Raw genomic sequence first — 22463 nt, forward strand, 5'->3', positions numbered from 1 at the left:
TCTGCATTTTAACCCTCTAGGACAAAGAACTTGCAGACTCCAAACTCAGTACTACCTGGAGTAATACAAGGTCAGGAGGTGTAGCAACCAACTTTATTAAATCTGACTCCAACCTAAAGGCTTCATGGCTGTGCCGTTTTATGTCAGAGCAAGAAAGCTGCAATCACGGTGAAAGGCAATCTGTCAAGAACCCCATAATTTAAATTACATTAAATAAATAGACAACAATAGCAACGTCAAACCCTCAGAAAATCAGATACCAAGGAACCAAAAGCCATTTCCCAAAGACAAAGTGAGACAATCTCTAAAATATGCATGACTTTGTTAAACAAAAAAAAAAAAAAAAAAGATTTTAAATGTAGTATCTATTCATGTTATCATTTACAAAGACCTTTATCTGGACAAATCGATTCTTGATAAAAATCCAAGCTCTTTTCAATACCAGCTACCATCATTTGGGACAATGACAAAAAAGAAAACAGCCAAGACAGCACAGAGGTTTTTAAATAGTCTTTCCTTAGGTCTCTCATCTCAAATTTTTATCTTTTATACAATAATTCCAAATAATCAGCCTGGGAACAAGTAGCTCAGAAGGTAGATTTCGATCTGTGATTCTGATCTGCATTTTTGAATGCTGGTGATGGCTTGTGCAAAAAAAGACTAGGAAAGAGCAAAATCTAAAGCTGCTGTTTCCCCTGATAAATCCAACTGTTTTCCATGGTTACAGACTCATGTCTCAGGATACAGAATCTTAACCTTCTAATTAGGAGCAGCTAGGAAACTGAGTGAAACCAATCACTGCTTGGCTTTTCATCCAGAAACAATAACATCTTATGTCATCACATTGAAATGTCTTCCTGCTTAATATCAGGAAAAAAATACATGGTGCCAGTTTACAGCCAGCTCATTTAGTCCAACTTTCATATTCAAACTATAAAAAACAAACAAAAAATTTAAAAAAGGAAAACACACACACATATACAAGTGCGAAACAAACAAAAACAAATGAAGCTGATGGGATTGCAGCATTTCTTAGCAAGACCATTAGGAAATGTATAAACACAACACCTTTTCTTTCACATTAACATATGAAAAGGAACACCAAAAAACCTCAATGTCCATATACTGGAAAAAAGAAGCAAGCGGAGGTCCGGAATTCTTGCAAAAATTGCTGAACACACTCTTCCATTCCTCTTAAGGGGTCACCGGGATAGGCAGTTTCTCAGCATTTGTGCTTCATGGCAAGCTGAGGAGAGAGGAATGATACAAGTAAGACCTTCTTAGCAGGAGTATTTTACTCTATGAAAAGGACCGGGGTGCTACCTAGTAAATGAGCAGCACTGTGGTTGTTAATTTTGCTGGTGTGTGTGTCCAGGTCAGGAGAGCGAGCACTGGTTGGTGTTCCTCCATCCCACTAAAGGAACATGTGGAAAAACCAATGCAGAGACAGAAGAATGACTTACCCTAGCGGTAGGTGGGAACAGAACAAATGCTTCTGGGTTACCAGGTTACTAGTTACCCTGGAAAACCAACACTTCTCAAATGTGACTGCTGACATCTCATAAAGTATTAGAAATCAGCAAACGTAGACAGACAATCTGCAAAAATCCATTCACTATCCAGCCTGGACATTCAACCAAGTCCAAAGCCCCTGACAACTAAATTGTGTTATTGACCAGAACTGAACAATAGACCAAACCCAGACCTTGATTTACTGCTCTTCCCACTGGTATTTGAGAATTGTACTCTATTGAAAATATTAGATCTTTATAAATAGGAACACAAATCATGCAGTAGTTTCCCAAACCCAGCCGGAGCCCATGTTCATGCATTTCAGGAAATGTTATGCAGGTACAGGACATAAAATTAACTCTGACTTTGCTTTTTTTAAGGTGCCCTGGTGGTGCAGTGGTAAAGCGGTCGGCTGCTAACCAAAAGGTAGTCGGTTTGAACCCACCAATCACTTCGCAGGACAAAGATGTGGCAGTATGCTTACATAATGGTTTACAGCCTTGGAAACCCTATGGGGCCGTTCTTCTCTGTCCTATAGGGTTGCTAGGAGTTAGAATCGACTCAAAGGCAGTGGGTTTGCTTTTCTTAGCCAGATCTTTTTCAAGAAGCCAGTACACCGATGTGAACCCGAGAGCAGAGTGGAGCTGAGTTGCAATTACTTATGTGGTCCAGAGTCTGACACGAGGGAAAAATTCCTCAGGCTAGGGTAACAGAAGTAGCCTGAGTGGTTCAAACAGTGAAGTGTTTGACTCCTAGCCAAAAAGTTGGCGGTTCGAACCCACCCACAGGTGCCTTGGAAGACAGGCCTGGTGATCTGCTTCTGAAAGGTCGCAGCTTTGAAAACCCCATGGAGCTGTTCTGCTCTGTACACATGTGGTCTCCATGAGTCAGGGTGGTCTCGATGGTAACTAACAACAACAGGGGTGGGTGTGATGGGGAGGAGGATGGGGTCCTGCCACTCAGACTTCCTGTGAGCAAAGCGCAGGTGCTTATTCACAGTCAATAACTTTGTAGAAAGCCCTGTCATCTACATCACAACCAGGCTGCCTGCCTCTTAAGAATTAGCAAGGCGGATCCCACTTCTTCTACTTAGTGGTTTTCTGCATTTTCCTGGACTATGTCAATGATCCATTTCTCCAGATAACCCAAAGCATCCAGAGTCTTCCCTTTCCCTTCGTGATGGCTTTGACAGAGAAGTTATAACCCTGGCGCTGCCACTTCAGCTAGCTAGGCCACCAGCAAAAGCAGTGTACCTGGGCCAGGCAGGCATGTGACAGAGAGCGGACCTGTGGACCTAGCCCTTAAAAAAAAAAAAAAAAAAAAAAAAAGCCCTTAGGCTACTAAGTTAATTTTTGCTTCAGAAGCCTTGGGGCGCCGATGGTACAAGTGGTTAACACACTCCACTGCTAACTGAAAGGCTGGCATTTGAAGTCCACCCAGAGGCACCTCAGAAGAAAGGTCTAGTGACCTGCTACTGAAAAATCAGCCCTTGAAAACCCTCTGGAGCGCAGTTTTACTCTGACCAACATGAATCAGAATCAACTCAATGGCCACTGGTATTGAGAAGCCTCAGCAGAAGGATCTTCTGTTGCCTCTGCCCAGGGAAGCCAGTCTAAGCAGGAAACTCCTATAAACCTCGTACAGCACTGCCGCTGACAGTCAGTCCTAGTGTCTGTGAAGTCCTGAGTGTGACCAGGCTGATGTGCTATGTGCTGTGGGTTCATGCCAAGAAAGGCAGAGGTGGTTTATAACTCCTGACTGTGAAGAGTTTATAGTCCAGGGAGCAGGGTAGGTGACAGCAATGGTGGAGCCAGGTCTCACCTCAGATCTGTCCCCCTCCCCAGCCTCACTCTCAGCCTCTCTGTTGTATAGCCTCCACTTCTTGCTCAGCCTCTAGTCTTTATACATTATTTAGCATCACAGACCACTCCAGTCAACTGAGAATGGTTAACTGTTGTGCATAATGAACACCAACCATAAATATTCAATCAGTCCTGCTGTCTTGGTATTTACTGAGCTGTTAACCTTCTAACCAAAGGGTCGGCAGTTCAAATCCGCTAGGCGCCCCTTGGAAACTCTGTGGGGCAGATCAACTCTGTCCTATAGGGTAGCTATGAGGTGGAATCGACTTGACAGCACTGGTTTTTGTTTTTTTTTTTTCTTTTGGGTTAACCTTCAAAAGACGGGTTTGTGCCAAGTCACCCACAGTCGTTAATCTTCAGCAGAGGCTGTGCTGCTGCTCAGACCAGGCCCTGGTTACAAGAGTGCCTCTGGAATGGGCTAGATTCATGCTAAGGGCAACCCTGGCCAGGAGGGGCTGTGACCAGCTCAGTCTTACAGAAATTCAGCTGGATTGGACATTGTTATGGGTTGATTTGTGCCCCCCCCAAAATATTTTGAAGTCCTAACAGCTGGTACCTGCTAATGTGACCTTATTTTGAAATAGCATCTTTGCAGATGTAATTAGTTAACATGAGGAGAGTGGGCCCTAATTCAATACGACTAGTGTCCTCATTAAAAGAGGAGAAGAGCCACAGAGGCAGAGAACCAGAGAGAAATCAGCCATGTGAAGACGAAGGTAGTGATTGGAGTGATGCTGCCACAAGCCAAGAATACCTGTGGCTACCAAAAGCTGGAAGAAAAGACAAGGAAGGCTCTTCCCCTGGAGCCTTCAGAAACAGCATGGCCCTGACAACACCCCAGATTCAGATGTCTAGCCTCCAGAACTGTGAGAAAATAATTTTCTGTTGTTTTAAGCCAAGCAGTTTGTGATACTTAGTTATGGCAGCCTTAGGAATCTCATACAGACATTTTGCTATTTGAGGCATTTTTGCAGAAAATGCCATCATTCCCATGTCACCCAATTTTTGTTGTTGTTGTTTTTATTCCATGTGAGTTAGGGGCTTTAGAATAGGGAACACAGGGGTGGGAGAGCAGAAAGTGTGCTGGATTAAATGAGCCTGAGGTCCGGATACCTTGGTGCTGCTGCCTTCCTTGTTCTTTAAAGTCATAACTTCTCCATAGCTCAGTTTCCTCATATGTCAATTTCATCTCCAACTCCAAACACTTACGGATTAATTCAGCTGTCGGAGTTCCTACAGAAGGGCAGTTTAAAATTTCCCTTTGAAATATATATATATATTTTAATACCTCATGGAAAGCTTTCTATTTCAATGCTATGTAACCTGTTGCTGTCACGCAGATTTCGATCCATGGCAACTCCGTGCTGCTCTATAGGGTTTTCTTGGCTGTGATCTTAACAGAAGCAGATCACCAGGCCTATCTCCTGCAGTGCTGCTGGGTGGGTTCAAACCACCAACCTTTAGGTTAGCAGTCGAGCACAAACCATTTGCACCACCAAAGGATGCACTATGTGACCTACTGAACCTAAATAATAATAACAATAATAAATCATTCTCATTACCAGGGAGGGGGCACTTTAAGAGGCCTGGGCTCTTGAGGTCCCTTCTGGCTCGGAGACCCAAAGGCAGCAGTTGTCTAAGCAGGGACAGATGCAGCCACTCCCTCCCAGAGAGCAGAGAAATGCCACTCTCCCTTCCTTCCCACACAAACGTAGGCTTGTGCAAAACATGGCAGATGAACGTTGCTTTCTGTGGGAAATGTCATCTGAGGATGCCCAGGTGTGGATAACGCTCTTGCCTGCTGACTCACCACCCATGGCGGGGCTGCCAAAGTGCTGCATACACACGGCAATGCTGTGCTTTTTGGGGCCGGGAAAGTGAGCAGACCTGCTTCTGTGGTTTGGTTGCATGTTCCTAAGGGCTGGAGCTGTGCCAAGCCCCCACCTCAGGAAGGAACCATGCTTCCTCAAGCTGTGCTAAATGGAGCTGGGAAGGGGGTGTTGAGTAGAGAGGGGGAGAAGATAATTTTCCATCTGTGCTAGAGGAGACAACCATCCAAATATCTTGATGGTAGGGTCACACAAAAGCAATCCATTTGCTAATATACCTGGAGCATTCTAAGAGTCCCAGGGAAGATCAGAAGGCCAAAGGTCCTTGTCTACTGCAATCTAGAAAGGTGTGCCCTGCTCTCTTTCTACCTGGGGTTGGGTACCCTTATTCTACCAGGGAGCACCAAGGAGCTATTACCTGGAAGTGTCCCCTTCTGGCTGGAGCACTACCATGAGCATGGCTTCTCTTCTTATAAGCATAGCCCACTCTTACAAGTTAACAGAGCCATGTTTGTCTGGGGGTTGGAGGGCCCACGCTCCACACTGAGCCCTCTCCCCTCACCAGCAAGCCTGGCTAGGGCTGGGCCAGTGAAATGACAGTTTCATGATCAGCCTCTAATGGGTCCAAATCAGGAGTCCTAGCTCCTGGAAAATAGTCACATTTATTTAAAGAGTTCAATCTGCTCGTTAGAAATACTGCCAGTGCTGGGATGATTCAAAAGCATATATCCCAGTTTTAAAAAACTGCAAGTCTGGCTACAAGGTGGTCTCTCTCTCATACTGCGTCATACACACTGAGAGACACTATCAGCCTCTAACCCCTCTCCCTTAGAACATCCATTGGAGGGGAAACCAAAGCAAACACAAACTATCCCCACCCCAGCCATCTCCACTGAAAGCAGGCAACTGGCTCATGTGGATTCTCCCCGGGCCAAAGTCAGAGGTCTCTTGGCCTTTGGTGGCCTAATCAGTTTCTGTTCTGATAGGTCCTTCACTGTGTTTCAGGGCTGCTCTGTATTTAGATAGTATCAGCATTTAGCAGGAATCCCTCCCACTCCACTTTCCCTTTGAGTTTGGAAGGCATAAAACCTTTACATCCATTCCTTCCCTATCCCTGTGCTGGGGATCCTTATTTACCAGTAACATTTCTCCAAACCTCCTACAGTGCTCATTATGAATACAGTAGGTTCAGCACAAACTATCTTTACAGAAATAACAACTATAAACCAGTTGCTGCCAAGTCAATTGCAACTCATGACGACCCCAAGTGTGTCAGAGTAGAACTCTGCTCCATAGGGTTTTCTATGGCTGATTTTTCAGAAGCAGATAGCCAGACCTGTCTTCCAAGGCACCTCTGAGTAGACTCAAAATTCCAACCTTTCAGTTAGCAGCCAAACACATTATTTGTACCACCCAGAGACTCCATAACAACTATAACTAATATTAATTACATTTATATGCCAGGTATTATGCCAATAGCTTTATAGGTTTGAACTCATTCAATTCTTTCAACATCCTAGGCAGTATATGCCAGGTATTATGCCAATAGCTTTATAGGTTTGAACTCATTCAATTCTTTCAACATCCTAGGCAGTAGGTACTATTATTAATAAGCCGTATTTTACTGATGAGAAAACTGGGGCTTACAGAAATTAAGCATTTGCCCAAAGCCACTGAGCCAGTAAATGACAAACCAAAAAAATCAAACCTGCTGCCGTCGAGTTGATTCGGACTGATAGCGACCCTATAGGACAGAGTAGAACTGTCCCACAGAGTTTCCAAGGAGTGCCTGGCGGATTCAAATTGCTGACCTCTTGGTTAGCAGCCATAGCTCTTAACCACTACGCCACCAGGGTTTCCAAAAATGACAAAACTGGGTTCAAATATAAGATGTTAACTACTATACCGTATTGCCTTCCCAACTACCTAGCAAATTTGGCCACAATACCAGGGAAACAGGGCTGCCAGGGCCAAGCATCCTGGCCATCTGGTTAGGTTATTCAATCCAGTGTTTGTACAATCCCTCTGAAGGGGAAGTCTACATGGATGACCTCCAAGTATTGTTTGCCCCACCTATAGGAAGAACGATTTTATAATCTTCCTTGGTAACCTGGTTCATGGTTTAATCATTATCCTAAACTCTTGTTTTAGCAGAATTTCATCAGTGCACTATTTATTGTTCTAGTCTAAGTGTAAGCTATGAAAGATAACTGCCTGTACCATCGCCCTTCCCAGGCTTGGAAACAGTAATAAAGTTATTTCCTTTGGCCTTCTCTTCCTTAAATCAACAAGTTAACATGTTCCCCCAGATTTCCATTGTCACCCCATTTACATCACTTAAGTGGCTGCTGTTATAAATTCAGCTGGAGCTGGAATTCTAGCGTTTCCATCTTATAATTATTTCTGTGTCACAAAAGCTGGAGAAGAGAGAAAAGGAGGATGGAAATCTTAAATCTGAGCTTCACTTGCTCTACAACACCTCTCAGCAAGGTGAGGCTCTGGTCTCTAAGCAGGGCTGCCTGCATTTTCAGACAGTTCTGGCAAGTGCTCCTCAAGGAGCTTCAGATGAATCCCACAGGCAGACCCCACCAAGACAGAGAATCAATGATATGCCCAGCAGGTCTGGGCAAAGGTGAGGCAGGAAGGGAAGGCAAGGAACATTCATTCAGAAACTGACTCCCAGTTGGGCCTGAGCACGAGCCTCCAGAGAGAGCTCTGGAAGGGCCACCTTAGCTCAGATGGGGGTATTTTTCTTGTTACTTTTCAGGTTCTCCATTCCTGTGTCCTCAGCAGAAGCAGGGTTTTCTGGTAAGCACATTCATTTTTTCCCCAAAGGTCATCTGCAAAGCACATCTGAAGGTCTAGTTCATGCCTCTCAGGTGCCAACACAAGCCATCAGCAGACGTTGTTTCTGGAAACCTAAACTCAAATCCCGAGCCAGAAAAGCACTGCTCTTTGATCTGAAGCACAAGCACAGTAATAAATCTTCTTTATCTCCTGACCAACAGCGCCTCTCCTTCCTTTGCAATGACGGCCTTAGAGAGCTGGCTGCTGATACAAACTCCCCTTACCCACCCTGGAAGGCGCTGTTTGGTGATTGTTTAAATGTGTACACATGTGTGCCCAGACCCATGTGGGAAAGGCCATTTTTCGGAGTCTGAGGGAGAAGGGAATCTTGCAGCTATAGGCATATCGGATTTGGAGCTGCAGAATCAAGGCCCTGAAATTATAACCCTCTCGGAGGGCAAGTAAAAAGGAGGTGCTGGGACTAGAGCTTGCTTTGCATACAGTGAGAAGATAAGAATACAGGGAGCTAGCTCAGGATGGGAAAGCAATGGCAAGGAAAAGTCAGCATGAGACGGCTTAAGTCCTCCAATGGGTTCTTTCAAGCACTGGCCAAAGGAAGAAGGATATTCTGAGACTTGCTGTCTCTCTCTTTTTTTTCCCCCCTCATACAGTTCCCTGAAACTTAAGCCCTGAACTTCTAGGCAGGAACATAAAGATGGTGCACATTTCCCAAAGATCGAAAGGAAGAGCTAGAGAGGAAGGCATACAAAAGGAGATAACCAAAGAAACAGGTATAAGAAGAAATCTTTCATGATTCAGATGCTTACTAAATAGCAGAGGGGAATTATGTAAAGAGACAGAAGAAAAAAAGAAAAAAAAAAAAGGCTGAGACCCCCCCTGCCACTTGGCTGCACTCACCTTGTGTGCAGTTTCTGCAAACTGCTGGGCGCTATTTTTCATGTCTTCTGTCTTCTCCTCTGCTCGGCCTAACCGCTCCCCGCGCTCGTTTAAGGCCTGGCTAGCCTTCTGTACTGCGCTGGTCACACTGTCAGCAGCCGAATGGAGGATGCTGTTTCCTGAGGAAAGAAGAGCAAGTACATTGGGAACTGGACTGATTGACCACCAGTGACCAGACCTCTGCCAGTGGGGAGCACCCTCGAAGAGCACGGCAGGTCACACTTCAGAAGGGCCTCTCATTCATGTCTAGGAAAAAAGTTAACTTTCCCTTCAACTCACTGACTGCAGGAACTGGGCAAATGCTGAACGCTTCTCTCACACCTCCATCACTGACACTTTGCTCGTTTCCATTCTGCCAGTGTCCTGCCTGGCGAGGTTCAAGACAAAGGAGTCCACCTGTGTTTAGGACTTGACACACAAAGGCAATTGGGAATTCTGACAAGGTCTTGAATTAGGAAGCTTCAAGGAGACATATCTGGATCTTGGGTGCATTTCTTTTTGCTCTGGGGTTTAGGTCAATAACAATGGTAAAACTGGGGCCACAGAACTTTTCCAGATAAAATGCTCTGTACTGTTTCCAACTCTTCCCTTCTATTTTACCATTCCACTCAGCAATAAGCAATACTCTAAATATATGGCTCCAAGTAAGAAGCTGTGAATTAGTCTCAAAGTTCAGAGTAGGTATGCCAGCCATCAGCCTTGAATCCTGTGCCATGGCTCAGTGGGTTGGGCCTCCTTGCCTCTGATCTCTAGTACATGAAACATGGGGCCTCAGCAAAAACCAACTCTTCATTCAGCACTTAAGCAGCAGGTAGAAACAGTAGCAGAAACCAACCCCAGAAGAAACTTAGCTCTTCCCAAATTCAGGAGAGATGATAGGGAATAGGTTGAAAGACCATCACGTCTCAGAGGCCCGCATCCCTGACGTCCTATCTGTCAGGACTAGGAAACAGAATTCACCGGTGAAGAACTGGTATATGCATTCCCTGCTGAGAATGGTGCGACTTCCCAAATGACAACCAAAGGGAATTTGTAGCTGTGTTTCGTTAACACTGAGTGAAAGCTGTTAAACGGCATTTTACATAATAGCTTTATGTCTTTGAATAAGTTTATTACATCGTTTAACTTTGTACCTGGGATGGATACACCTAGTCACAGACAGCTTTTAATAGAAGTGCAATTTCCTCTGGTCTCAGGTTCAAACGTTTCCTAATTTCTCCTCTGTGGGAATCATCTATGGCTTGTGGAAAGGAATCTCAGGCAAAGAAAGTACCCGGCCAAGAGGAAGCACTTAGTACACTGTTTTCCATTTTTTCTTCTTTAGGAGTGGTTTTCAAGGGCTTCGACAATGAATAGGGTTAAATTAGTATTACTCAGTTGCACCAAGCACTGCGTGAGCCAAAGATAAATCAGTACGGATTAATAGGGACCAGAGAAGCTGAGGGTCTGGAGAAATCTGGTTGAATGCATGGACTGGATTGGAAGGTTTAGGTCTTCAAAATAGACTTAGGAGGAGAAACCTCAGTCTTCCTTTGCTTTCACACACATTACCCTCATGACTATAACGATAGCCCACCACCATTGCCCGACATTTGAATAAAAACCATAGAGTCGATTCTAACTCATAGTGATCCTACAGGACAGAGTAGAACTGCCCCATAGGGTTTCCAAGGAGCAGCTGGTGGATTCACACTGCTGACCTTTTGATTAGCAGCTAAATGCTTAACCACTGCACCAACATTTGAATAGCATCTTATAATCATAAGGCACCTTTGCAAATATTATTTCATTTGATTTTCACAAAAATAATACTGAGAAGACTGAGACAATTAGAAGTTGAATGGCCTACCCAGGTCACAGCACTAGGGAAGTAACAGCCCTGGAACCTGGTCCGTATCTTCCTCTTTGCAAAGATGGTGTTTGTCATGGAAAGTAGTCACTACAAAGGAGCCATGAGCAGGCCAGGGCACAGATAGGTTTTGACAGGTTATCCCCCAAGGTAATGCCTGACTGTTTCCGTGCTCAAGGTGTTCCTCTCAGTAAATGAAGAGTTATTGCCTGTGCTGCATTGCAAGTCAAGTGCTCTCAAGAAAGAAGAGGCCAATGGGACGGGATGGGAAAACAGTGGAGGGATTGGAAGGTACAAGGGGAGTGAGGGGAGAGTACAAGAAAATTTCTTTGCGTCTTGCTTCCTTCCACATACCCACAGCTTAGCTGGCAGAGGACTGGGAAAAGATGGAGCGGCAAATCTGCATCTTCACAGCTAAGAGTGGCTGTATTAAATCAAAGGGATTTTAGAAATACCGACCATAACATTAAGAGGATATATAACTAAAAAATAACTAGGATCTGTCTTTATCCACCAGAATTGACTCTCATGGCCTCCTAAGAGTTACATACTTTTTGCTTTCTTGCCATAACTTTCTCAAGATAATCTTACACACAATGTTATCAGGTAATACTGCAACCAACAGTTACATCGAAAAGAGGAAACCAAATGCTACTATTCCAAGATGATACTGCTGACCACCATCAATAGGAAATCCACCTGTAGTTTTTTCAGTCATGAGGACGGATTTAAACACATCTCATTGCCTCAGTTGTCATGGTCTCTCCTGGCTTAAATTCTACCCATATTTCAAGGCCCAGTTAAGTCCTATCACCTTTATCAAGCTTCTAGGTCGATTCTATTCTCTCACTCCTTTCAACTCCTTAAGTACTGCCTCTATCATTCTTGGGTGCTTAATCAAGTGTAGTCATGGACAACTCTTCTCCTACTTCTCTTTTCTTCCTGTAGATGCAATGACTTCCCAGCCAGAAGAGCTGGCTTTGAACCCAGGAGGTCCAGCTCCAGAGCCTATTCTCTTACTCATTGTGCAGTATTTAGTTTTCCCTCAGATTTTTCTTCTCTTGAGATTAACGGCAGAGTCTGCCTTAAGTGTATGGAATAAAGACTTTAGTGTAATTCCTAATGCAATCTTTAAAATCCCACACAAAACAGAAAATATTCCATTCTATTATAAATAGAGAAAACAAAAGTACTGTAGAAAAGTCATAATACACATAGCTACAAACAGGCAAAGGAGCCCTGGTGGCACAATGGTTCAACACTCAGCTGCTAACAAAAAGGTTGGCAGTTTGAACCCACCTAGAGGCTCTGTGGGAAAAGAGACCAGGCAATCTGCTCCTGTAAAGATTACAGCCTAGGAAACCCTAAAGGGCAGCTCCACTCTGTCACATTGTTGCTACGAGTCGAACATCAACTCAACAGCACCTAATAACAACAACATAAAAAGGCAATAAAAGTATCTACTGTTCTATTGCTCAGAGATAACCACAATTTACAAACAATTATGGTACATTTTATTCTAGTTACTTTTCTGCATATGATTTTATAAAACATGGCTGAGACCATACTGCATATATTTAATTTTGTATCCAATTGTGGGCACTTTCCTATGTTATGAAAAATTCTTCGAAAATACTGTTGATAATGGCTATAGGACGCTATCATAACTTAGTCAAATATTTCCCATTTAGATATTTGATGTTTCCAAAAGGTTTACTTTTGTTAATGAGGCTGCAGTTACCATCTTGCATTCACACACACACACACACACACACACACACACCCTTTGCCCACAAACATTTTTGAGGCTCTTGGTGCAACGCGGAAAACTGCTTCCCTGAAAGGTTCATTCAACATTCAAAACTATTCACTGAGTGCATACTAAGTGACAGATGCCGTTATGCTGACACGACTGGCTGCATGACCTTGAGGGAGTGAATGAACTTCTTTCATCTTCCATTTCCTATCCGTAAAGCGCAGGACATGCCATCCACCTCATCTGGCTGCTGTGGAAATGAAGATGAACATATATACAGAGTGCCTGGCATAGGGTAGATGCTCAGCAGAAGTTTGCCCCTTGTCTCTAAAACTGCCCATGGTCCGATCCCACCAATTCCATTTCATGTCTCCCTCTCTTCTCTCCTATCTTGTCTCCTGTCTCTCCTAAGTGTCTTGACGCTTGCTGAAGATAACTTCTTAGATGTCTTTGTGCACCCTGCTGTGTGCAGCACAGTGCGTTACCTAGAGAGGGAGTTGAACTCAAATTCATTAAATCAAGGCATGCCTTGTAAATAGGATGCCTAATTCAAGAGTTGGGGCCCATCACATTGTGCTGAGTTAAATCTGGAAATAAAGCAGTCTCCTGAGGCAGACAGAACAGTAATTCTCTCTAAGAAGACAGGAAGGATATTAATACCCAAATTTATTCAAGCAGTCTGAGAAGAGGCTGTCAAACGCAGCAAATAAAGTCAACTACCTTTTGAATTATAGTCCCTGGAGAGGAGAAAAGAGACCAGTCTTACTTCATCGATGCTGCACTCACATCAGTTTCCCTCAATACGTGGTTTTAGAAATATATATGCCGGCATTTTTTACGTTAAGTGGTTTAGAAGGCTTTACTGAGAGAGCAATTTGAGATAAAGCTATAACATTGTATTCATTCACTCTTAGAAAATACAATTTAAAAGAAATTTAAATGTAGAGGAAAATGAGGGAAAATACAGTATATTGAAAAGGGACAACAGAAGGGAAAAAAGAGGAGGGAGGATTTTTAAAAAGGTCACAAAACATGCTAACAGGTCAAAGACCAACGTGGTTGCATTTGATAATCTTACCCTTCAGATTGTTTCTTGAGAATTAAAACTCCTAATTCTATAACCAGTGAAGAGAAAACTTTAAATAGAATTTTCAGCAGCTACTTCCCCTAGCAAATATGAATGCAGATATCTGAAACGGAAAATAGTTGTTCTGCTTGGAAAATGCTGTGTTCTGGTGGCGCAGTGGTTAAGCACTTGGCTGCTAACAGCACAGTTGGTGGTTCAAACCCCCCCTGCCATCCTGCAGGAGAAAGATGTGTCAGTCTGCTCCCGTAACAATTATAGCCTTGGAAACCCTGTGGGGCAGCTCTACTCCATCCGATAGGGTAGTTATGAGTTGGAATCAACTCGATGGCAAGGGGTTTGGTTTGGAAAATTATGAAGCAAGAAAATCATCCCCAAAATTAATGATTCATAAACATACACTCACCTATGCTCAGTGCTGAGTAAATATGTTCATCCATGAGTATTTGTTTCAAGCTGAAATTTAATACTTTTGCTGGGACTACTTCTATAATTAGTTTAACCACTTAGGAATAACTGTACAATAAAGCCCACTTATCTAAAACAACTCTGAGGAAAACCAATTTGAATTACAGAAAACTATATATATGATGGATTTGAAGTCTAATAAAATAAACTAACAAATATTGGCAGAAGGATCTATTATATTAAATCTGTTAACAGGTCAGTTCCATTAGTAACTCTCATATCATATACCCAAAGTATTCAATAATAATTTATTCCTTAAGTAGATTAAATAGTCTCATTCCTATATAGTGTCAATTTTCTTGGCAAAACTATTTTCATGAGTAGAACATAAGATAAACTTACGTCTGCTTTGGTACTAGTTATTATATTCAATGTGATTTTACTAGCTACAAATATGAAGGATTCACCTCGGACTTTTTTTTCTTTTCTTTTTCTACTTCCAATCTGTAACCAATTTACTACGCAGCACCACTACCACCAGAGGACACAGCGAAAGAAAAGCCATATGGAGATCTGATTCCCTGACCACAGGGTCTCTTCTCAGTCCTAAAAACCCAGTACCAGTTGTGTCAAGTTGTTTGAGACTCATGGGACCCCATGTGTGCAGAGTAGAACAGCTTCCATAGGGTTTTCAGGGCTGTGACCTTTAGGAAGTATATTGGCAGGCTTCTCAGTTGCCTCTGAGTGGATTCAAAATCTCCAACCTTTTGGTTAACAGTTCAGTGCTGAATCATCTGTGCCACCCAGGGACCCCTCTTAGTTCTAAAGCCACTCTGAACTGTTGTTGTTGTTAGGTGCCCTCCAGTCAGTTCCAACTTATGGGGACCCTGTGTACAACAGGATGAAACACTGCCCCGGTCCTGTGCCATCCTCATAATTGTTGCTGTGTTTGAGCCTGTCGTTGCAGCCATTGTCAATCCATCTCATTGAGGGTCTTTCTCTTTTTCATTGACCCTCTACTTTATCAAGCATGATGTCCTTCTCCAGGGACTGGTCCCTCCTGATAACATATCCAGAGTACATGAGATGAAGTCTCGCCATCCTTGCTTCTAAGGAGCATTCTGGCTGTATTTCCTCCAAGACAGATTTGTTCATTCTTCTGGCAGTCCACGGTAATTCGATATTCTTTGCCAACATGAAAATTCAAATGCATCAATTCTGCTTCATTTTTCCTTATTTTGTCCAGCTTTCACAATAGGATGAAAATACCATGGTTTGGGTCAGGTGCACCTTTGTCCTCAAAGTGACATCTTTGTTTTTTAACACTACTCCATGCTGAAGGTTGTAGTCTTTGATCTTCCTCAGCAAGTGCTTCAAGTATGCCTCATTTTCAGCAAGCAAGGTCATGTCATCTGCATATCACAGGTTGTTTATGAGTCTTCATCTGATTCTGATGCTGAGTTCTTCTTCATATAGTCTATCTAAGATTATTTGCCCAGCATACAGATTCAGTAAGTATGGTCACAAAGGATACAAACCTGATGCACACCTTTCCTGATTTTAAACCCCACAATATTTCATTGCTTTCTTTGTAGGACTGCCTCTTAGACTATGTACAAGTTCTGCATGAGCACAAGTAAAGGGTCTGGAATTCCTTTTCTTCACAATGTTGGCCATAACTTGTTATGATCCATATAGTCAAACACCTTTGCATAGTCACTAAAACACAGGTAAGTATTTTTCTGGTATTCTCTGGTTTTAGCCAAGATCCATCTGACATCGGCAATGATATCCCTCATTCCACATCTTCTTCTGAATCAGCTTCAATTTCTGGAATTTCCCTGTTGATATACTGCTGCAACCACTTTTAACTGATCTTCAGCAAAATTTTTACTTGTGTGTGATATTAACGATATTGTTCGATAATTTCTGCATTCTTTTGGATCTCCTTTCTTCCGAATGGACACAAATATGGATCTCTTCTAGTCAGTTGGCCAGGTAGCTCTCTTCCAAATTTCTTGGCATAGAGGAGCGAGCGCTTCCAATATTGCATCCATTTGTTGAAACATCTCAATTGGTATACCATCAATTCCTGAAGCCTTGTTTTTTGTCATTGCCTTCAGTGCAGCCTGGACTTTTTCCTTCAATACCATTGCTTCTTGATTATATGCTACATCCTGAAATGGCTGAATGTCGATCAATTCTTTTTGGTATAGTGACTCTGTGTATTCCTTCTATCTTCTTTTGATGCTCTCTGCATCATTCAATATTTTGCCCACAGAATCATTCAATATTGCAATTCGAGGCTTGAATTTTTTCTTCATTTTTTTTCAGCTTGAGAAATGCCGAGTATGTTCTTCCCTTTTGGTTTACAAACTCCAGGCCTTTGCACATTTCACTAGAATGTTTTACTCTGTCTTCTCGAGCTGCCCTTTGAAATCTTCTGTTCAGCACTTTTACGTCATCATTTCTTCCATTCACTTTAGTTACTCTACATTCAAAAGCAAGTTTCAGAGTCTCTTCTGACTTTCATTTTTTTTTCTTTTCTTTTTTTCCTGTCTTTTTAACGACCTTTTTCTTTCTTCATATATGTTGTCCTTGATGTCATCCCACAACTCCTCTGGTCTTTAGTCATAGTGTTCAATGTGTCAGATTTATTCTTGAGATGGTCTCTAAATTCAGGTGGGATATACTTAAGGTCACACTTTGGCCCTTGTGAACTTGTTTTAATTTTCTTCAGCTTTAACGTGAACTTACATATGAGCAATTGATGGTCTGTTCTGAAGTCAACCCCTGGTCTTGTTCTGACTGATGATATTGAGTTTCTCTATCATCTCTTTCCACAGATGGAGTTGATTTGATTCCTGTGTACTCCATCTGCCAAGGTCCATGTGTATAGTTGTTTGTGTTGTTGAAAAAGGGTATTTGCAATCAGCTAAGTCACTGGTTTTGCAGAATTCTATCATGTGAGCTCCATCATTTTTATCACCAAAGCTGTATTTTCTAACTATGAATCACTTTTCTTTGTTTCCAACTTCTACATTCCAATCACCAGTAATTATCCATGCATCTCAATTGCATGTTTGATCAATTTCAGACTGCAGAAGTTGGTAAAAATCTTCAATTTCTCCAACTTTGGCCTTAGTGGTTGTTATGCAAATCTAAATAATAGTCATATTAACTGGTCTTCCTTGTAGATATATGGATATTATCCTATCACTGACAGCAATTCTACTTCAGAATGGATCTTGACGTGTTCCTTTTGTCATTCCCAGCATAGTAGATCATACAATTATCTGATTCAAAATGGCCAATACCAGTCCATTTCAGCTCACCAGATATCCATACTTTATTCACTCCATTTCATTTCTGATGACTTCCAATTCTCCTACATTCTACCTTCCAATCATTAATGAATTTTGTAGCTGCTGCTTCTCATTTTGAGACGTGGCATATCAGCAAATGAAGTTCCTGAAAACTTTACTCCATCTGCATCATTAAGGTCAACTCTACTTAGAGGAGTCTGTTGTCCCCCAGTCATATTGTGAGTGCCTTCCATCCTGAGGGGCTCATCTTCCAGCACTATATCAGGCAATGTTCTGCTGCTATTCATAAGGTTTTAACCGTCCAATTTTTTAGAAGTAGATTGTCAGGTCCTTCTTCCTAGTCTGTGCTAGTTTGGAAGCTCTGCTGAAACCTGTCCACCATGGGTGACCTTGCTGGTATTTGAAATACCAGTGGCATAGCTTCCGGCATCACAGCAACACCCAGGCAACAACAGGAAAACAAACTTACAGATAAGAGGTGCTTTACTAAGTATTCCACATCATTTCTACAGAGTGATTAAATGCAAAGGCCTGCCTAGTAAAACAAGTTGGTTCATCATACACAGACTCCATTAATTATCTGGGAGCTTGGATAAATTACCAAGCTCCTTCTACATTACCTTGGCTAATCAATACTAACCACACTGTTGCGTTTCAATGTTGGACAGCCCCTAGGGTCCCCTTTTACAGTGGAGATTCTTGGACAAGATTACATTTCTTTTATACTTTTGTGATAATGGTTAATCAGACAAATTCTGCTAAAAATCCAGGTTACGTTAAGCCTTTCTAAAAGCTAGAGTTGTTAACCCATGGTGGCACAGACATAATGTGAACATCAGCCAATCACAATCATAGAAACAACTGTCATTTACTGAATGTCTGCTATGTGTCAGGTACTATGTTAAGGTATTATATTCCTGTAAGCAAGACATTCTCACCCTTGCCTTACAGTTGAGGAACCTACTGCTCAGAGAGGTGAAGTAGCTTGCCCAACTTCACCTAGAGACTGACAAACCTCTTAACAGCTATGTCAGCATTTCCCAAAGTGGTTCTGTGGGTTAAAAAAAATGCTACATGGAAAAATCAATTCAGTTGTAAAAAGACTTTGTGAAAATGGATCTAGTCCAGCTTTTTTATTACAGAACTTTGGAGAATCTTTAATATACTAGTATAAATTGAGTATCAGAAGGAGATAGGGGTGGGAGCAGAAGAGGAAGGCATGCAGAGCTTCCCAAGCATATTTACTCACATAATCCTTTGGCACAGGTTATCTCAGTAGGGTGGAATTCTGTAGAACTCACTTTAGGAAATGCTGCAATAAGCTATACTGACTTCTAAATTGAAGGAGGAAAAATAAGTAAGTCCAGGCTGTACTCATCAATTTAGTAATGGATAGACAAGTCATGTAATTACATTCAAAAGGCTTGCTTTGTAGGGGCAGCAGAACAGATACAGCATGCTAAATTGCAATTCCAGAATTATCTTTTGTCTTAGGTTGGTGGTTAATTTCAGGGACAGTGAAATTTGTTTGTTACCCAGAGCTGGATGACTAAGAAAAATGGACCCAGCATGTAGGAATACTTAGTAAACTCATAAACTCAAAAGCCTACTTGAAAGAGACCTTGGTGTTATCTATTACTGGAGTTACCAGAGAAAGAAGAATGAGCCATTCTATCAGGTGTTAAGGTAGTTTAGCAAGTGGAACCTCAGCCAGTTCCCAAGTCACAGGCATGTCCCAGAGGCTAACTAAAGACTCAGGACACTGACGGGACGAGCCTGATGATGCTTCCAGTTCTACGGACAGCTAAAAGTTCATACTCTCCTCTTGATTCACAATCCCAATATTGTCAATGACAAAGTTCAAGATTTATAATCTTATTCATGTCCCTTTAAACACTTAAACTCAGGAGATATAAACTCAGAAATCCACCAGTATGTTTAGTATTCATTTCACACGGTCCTTATGAACTTGTTCTTACAGTTACAGCGTACCAAGGGAATGAGTTCCAGAACACTTCTTTTGGTTCTGTTTTGTTTAATGACCCATCAGGCTTTCAGAAGGGTGGCTGAAGTGCAACTTCAAAGAGGGGACCCTTGTTCTGAGGCTAAGAAAACCTACAGTAGCTCTAAATTTGGTAAAATGGATTTTGTTCCCTGACTTTGGTATATATGTTGATAAACCAGCTATGATTTGCAGCTATGTGCTTTTATTGCAGTTGGAAGCTAGTACAACTTTTAAGAGTTATAATTTCAAATCCTGATATATATAATTTGAAAACTCTCTACAATGTTACTGGTTAAAACTAATTCTGGTGAACATGTGCAGCCTACTACTTACCATCTGTGACCTTCAGCAAATTCCTCACCCCTCTGTGCTTCAGGCTCCTCCCCTGTGATAGGGATTGGTCTAGTACCTATCTCATAAAGTTGTGGTGAGGAATTAGTGAGTTAATATATAAGTGGGGCACTTAGAACAGTGTCTGGCACAGAGTGGAAGCTCAATTTTAGCCATTATTAAGCAGATAATCGTCAGGTATCTGGAAGGTTGATACTTAGGAGTCTTTCTATTAACCCTACTTTCCACTTTAGTTCACCTATCCTTCCCTACTCTGATTCACCAGAACCTTCGTGAAGAAAGAGTCTACTTCTACTGTTACCTCTCATAGTTTCTAATCACTTTGAACTTTCAGTGAAGCGGCTTCTGCCTTACTCTCCTAACAGTGTTCTCTCAAGCTCACCAATGACCTACTAAGTCCACCGCCTATTTTAAGTTTCTTCCACTTGGCCACTGGACCACCTCAGACTACATGCTGACTACTTCTTTCAGAAGGCTGCTCTTTCCTTTGGCTTCTATAGTGCACTATCTCTTGGTTCTTCCCCATCATTTTGATTATTTCCTGTTAGTTTCATTCCTTTACTGGTTAGGGGTGTGGGCTTTGAGGTCAAAAAGATCTGGGTTTGAGTCTGGCTCTGCCAAATAAATACTAGCTATGTGACCACAGGCAAATTATGTAATGTCTCCTCCTCCTGAATTCATGGTGCTAGTTAATGGCCCTTCTGCCCACCCAGTGTCTCAAGCTTACGTCATTCTTTAACCACTCTGTCATTTCCCACACCCAAGTGTTCATGCAGTCCAGGACATTCTATTTCAGCATGACATTTCACTTAACCCTCACTTTATTTCTGGTATATACAACATCTTCAGAAGAAATGATCTACTTCCAATATATATATATATATATATATATATATACACACACACACACACATATACACACATATATATATCTCAGCCACTGAAGGCCCTATGGAGTACAGTTTTACCAGTTCTACTCTGACACACATGGGGTTGTCATGAGTTGGAACTGATTCAATGACAACTGGTGGGATTCAACATCTTAGTTCCCATCAGCTCTTACATGTAACCACAGAAGCATGGATGGTTTTCATGCCACCATTCTCTAAGTTCTCTAGTACATCATCATTTGATGCTACTAAGCTCATCTTTCCACTTCCTTGTTTCAGTCCTTTGTTGGCTCACCCATAATATGGCATCACAAAAAAACCAAACCGGTTGCCATTGAGTCAATTCCAATTTAGAGCAACCGGGCAGGACAGAGTAGAATTGCCCCACAGGGTCTCCAAGGAGCAGCTGGTGGATTCAAACAGCCGACCTTTTGGTTAGCAGCCATAGCTCTTAACCACTGCATCACCAAGGTTTCCATAATATGACACAGTAATCTTAATTTTAAAGAAGGTTGTTGCTGACCCAAGATACTGACTTGCCACCCTCCCAAGCCCCCCAACCTCTCGCTACTGCCTCAATGTTTCTCGATAAATGTTAGAAAATTTTGAAAGTTTTAGCAACCTCTTACTATTAGAGGTAGGGTAGAACATATAATAAATGAATTTGAAAGAATCAATGCAAATAAAAAGCTAATAAGAAATATCGTTTCCAGCTGTCCCTTAGATTATCCCAACATCGGCAGGAGCACTTTTTTCAACACCTATACACAAATGCAAACCTAGCACTCAGATTTTGCTGTCTAACCACTATTCTGCTAAAAGAAAACAACATTCCTTCCAGTAGCTGATTCCATGCCTGGGGCAGGGAAAACTCAGGATAGGTTTGAAATATCTTATTGCCAAACAGCAAGGATGCCTTCAAAGATGGTGGGGACAGTGCAAAAAGGGAAAAGAAGCCAGTTTTAAGTGGACTCCACCAGACAGGCTGTGGTATTTTGAATATCAACAATATTAAACGTTGTAACAATGATGATGAAAATAATCACAGTAATGTAACATAAGTTTGTGAAAGCCAAAACTTCTTAATGATAAACAAGAGAGTTAATATAAAATGTACAAAATGAAGTTGAAATACAAAACAAGGTTGACTCTAATCCAAAAACCACAAACCCACTGCTGTTGAGTTGATTTGCTATGAGTCAGAATTGACTTGATGGCAATGGGTTTTCAGTTTATAGTCAACCTTGTTTTGTATTTGAATGCTTAATTTATCTTACTAATTTTAATAACAAGGTGTTTCTTCTAAGAATTTATCTATATCCAAAAAGGTATGTATTTGTTTCTATTCGTGTGAGCAACAATGGATAAATACAGGAAACCATGAGTAAGCCAAAATGTTCCAGAAAGAGTGGAAACTGTTCCAGAAAGGACTGATGAGCACTGATGGTCAAATATAACCATTAAGTAGAAAGTGTGAGAGGATGCATTCCAAAGCAGTGAAATTGCTCTCTTCTTTAGAAATCTGTCCGTCTGTGTAGACTAGAGCTCATCTCCTAAGGGATGAAACCTCTAGATAACTTGAAAAATTATAATAAGATACTAATAATGGATTCATAGGTTTCCAAAAACACTAACATATCAAATCAATACATAATAATGGCAGGACAGGTAACTATGTAATGCTGGCGAAGCCAAGCAAAAGACACACTGTTCTGGGAGAAAACCATCAGGCTAAAAACAACTGGACCCATGAAAAAGTATGGGTTTAAACAGTGCTCCTGATGTGAACGTGAAGTTTGGTCATTAAAAAGGGACCCAGCAAAATATCCAGTGACTTAGGTTTAAAT

The 22463-nt window shown here is 41.8% G+C and overlaps 1 protein-coding gene across 1 annotated transcript in view; it reads right to left on the minus strand.

Moving 5' to 3' along the window:
- Positions 1-326: 326 nt before the first annotated feature.
- Positions 327-22463, minus strand: part of STXBP6 (syntaxin binding protein 6) — a 299423-nt gene continuing 277286 nt past the window's right edge. The window contains exons 5-6 of the mRNA XM_049898823.1: positions 8909-9066; positions 327-1246 (exon numbers count right to left, since the gene is read on the minus strand). Of these exons, the coding sequence (XP_049754780.1) occupies positions 1223-1246; positions 8909-9066 (182 nt within the window). The 3' untranslated portion in view covers positions 327-1222. The remainder of the gene's footprint in view (positions 1247-8908; positions 9067-22463) is intronic.

The sequence above is a fragment of the Elephas maximus genome, chromosome 10 (genome assembly GCF_024166365.1).
Source record: "Elephas maximus indicus isolate mEleMax1 chromosome 10, mEleMax1 primary haplotype, whole genome shotgun sequence".
NCBI lineage: Eukaryota > Metazoa > Chordata > Mammalia > Proboscidea > Elephantidae > Elephas > Elephas maximus.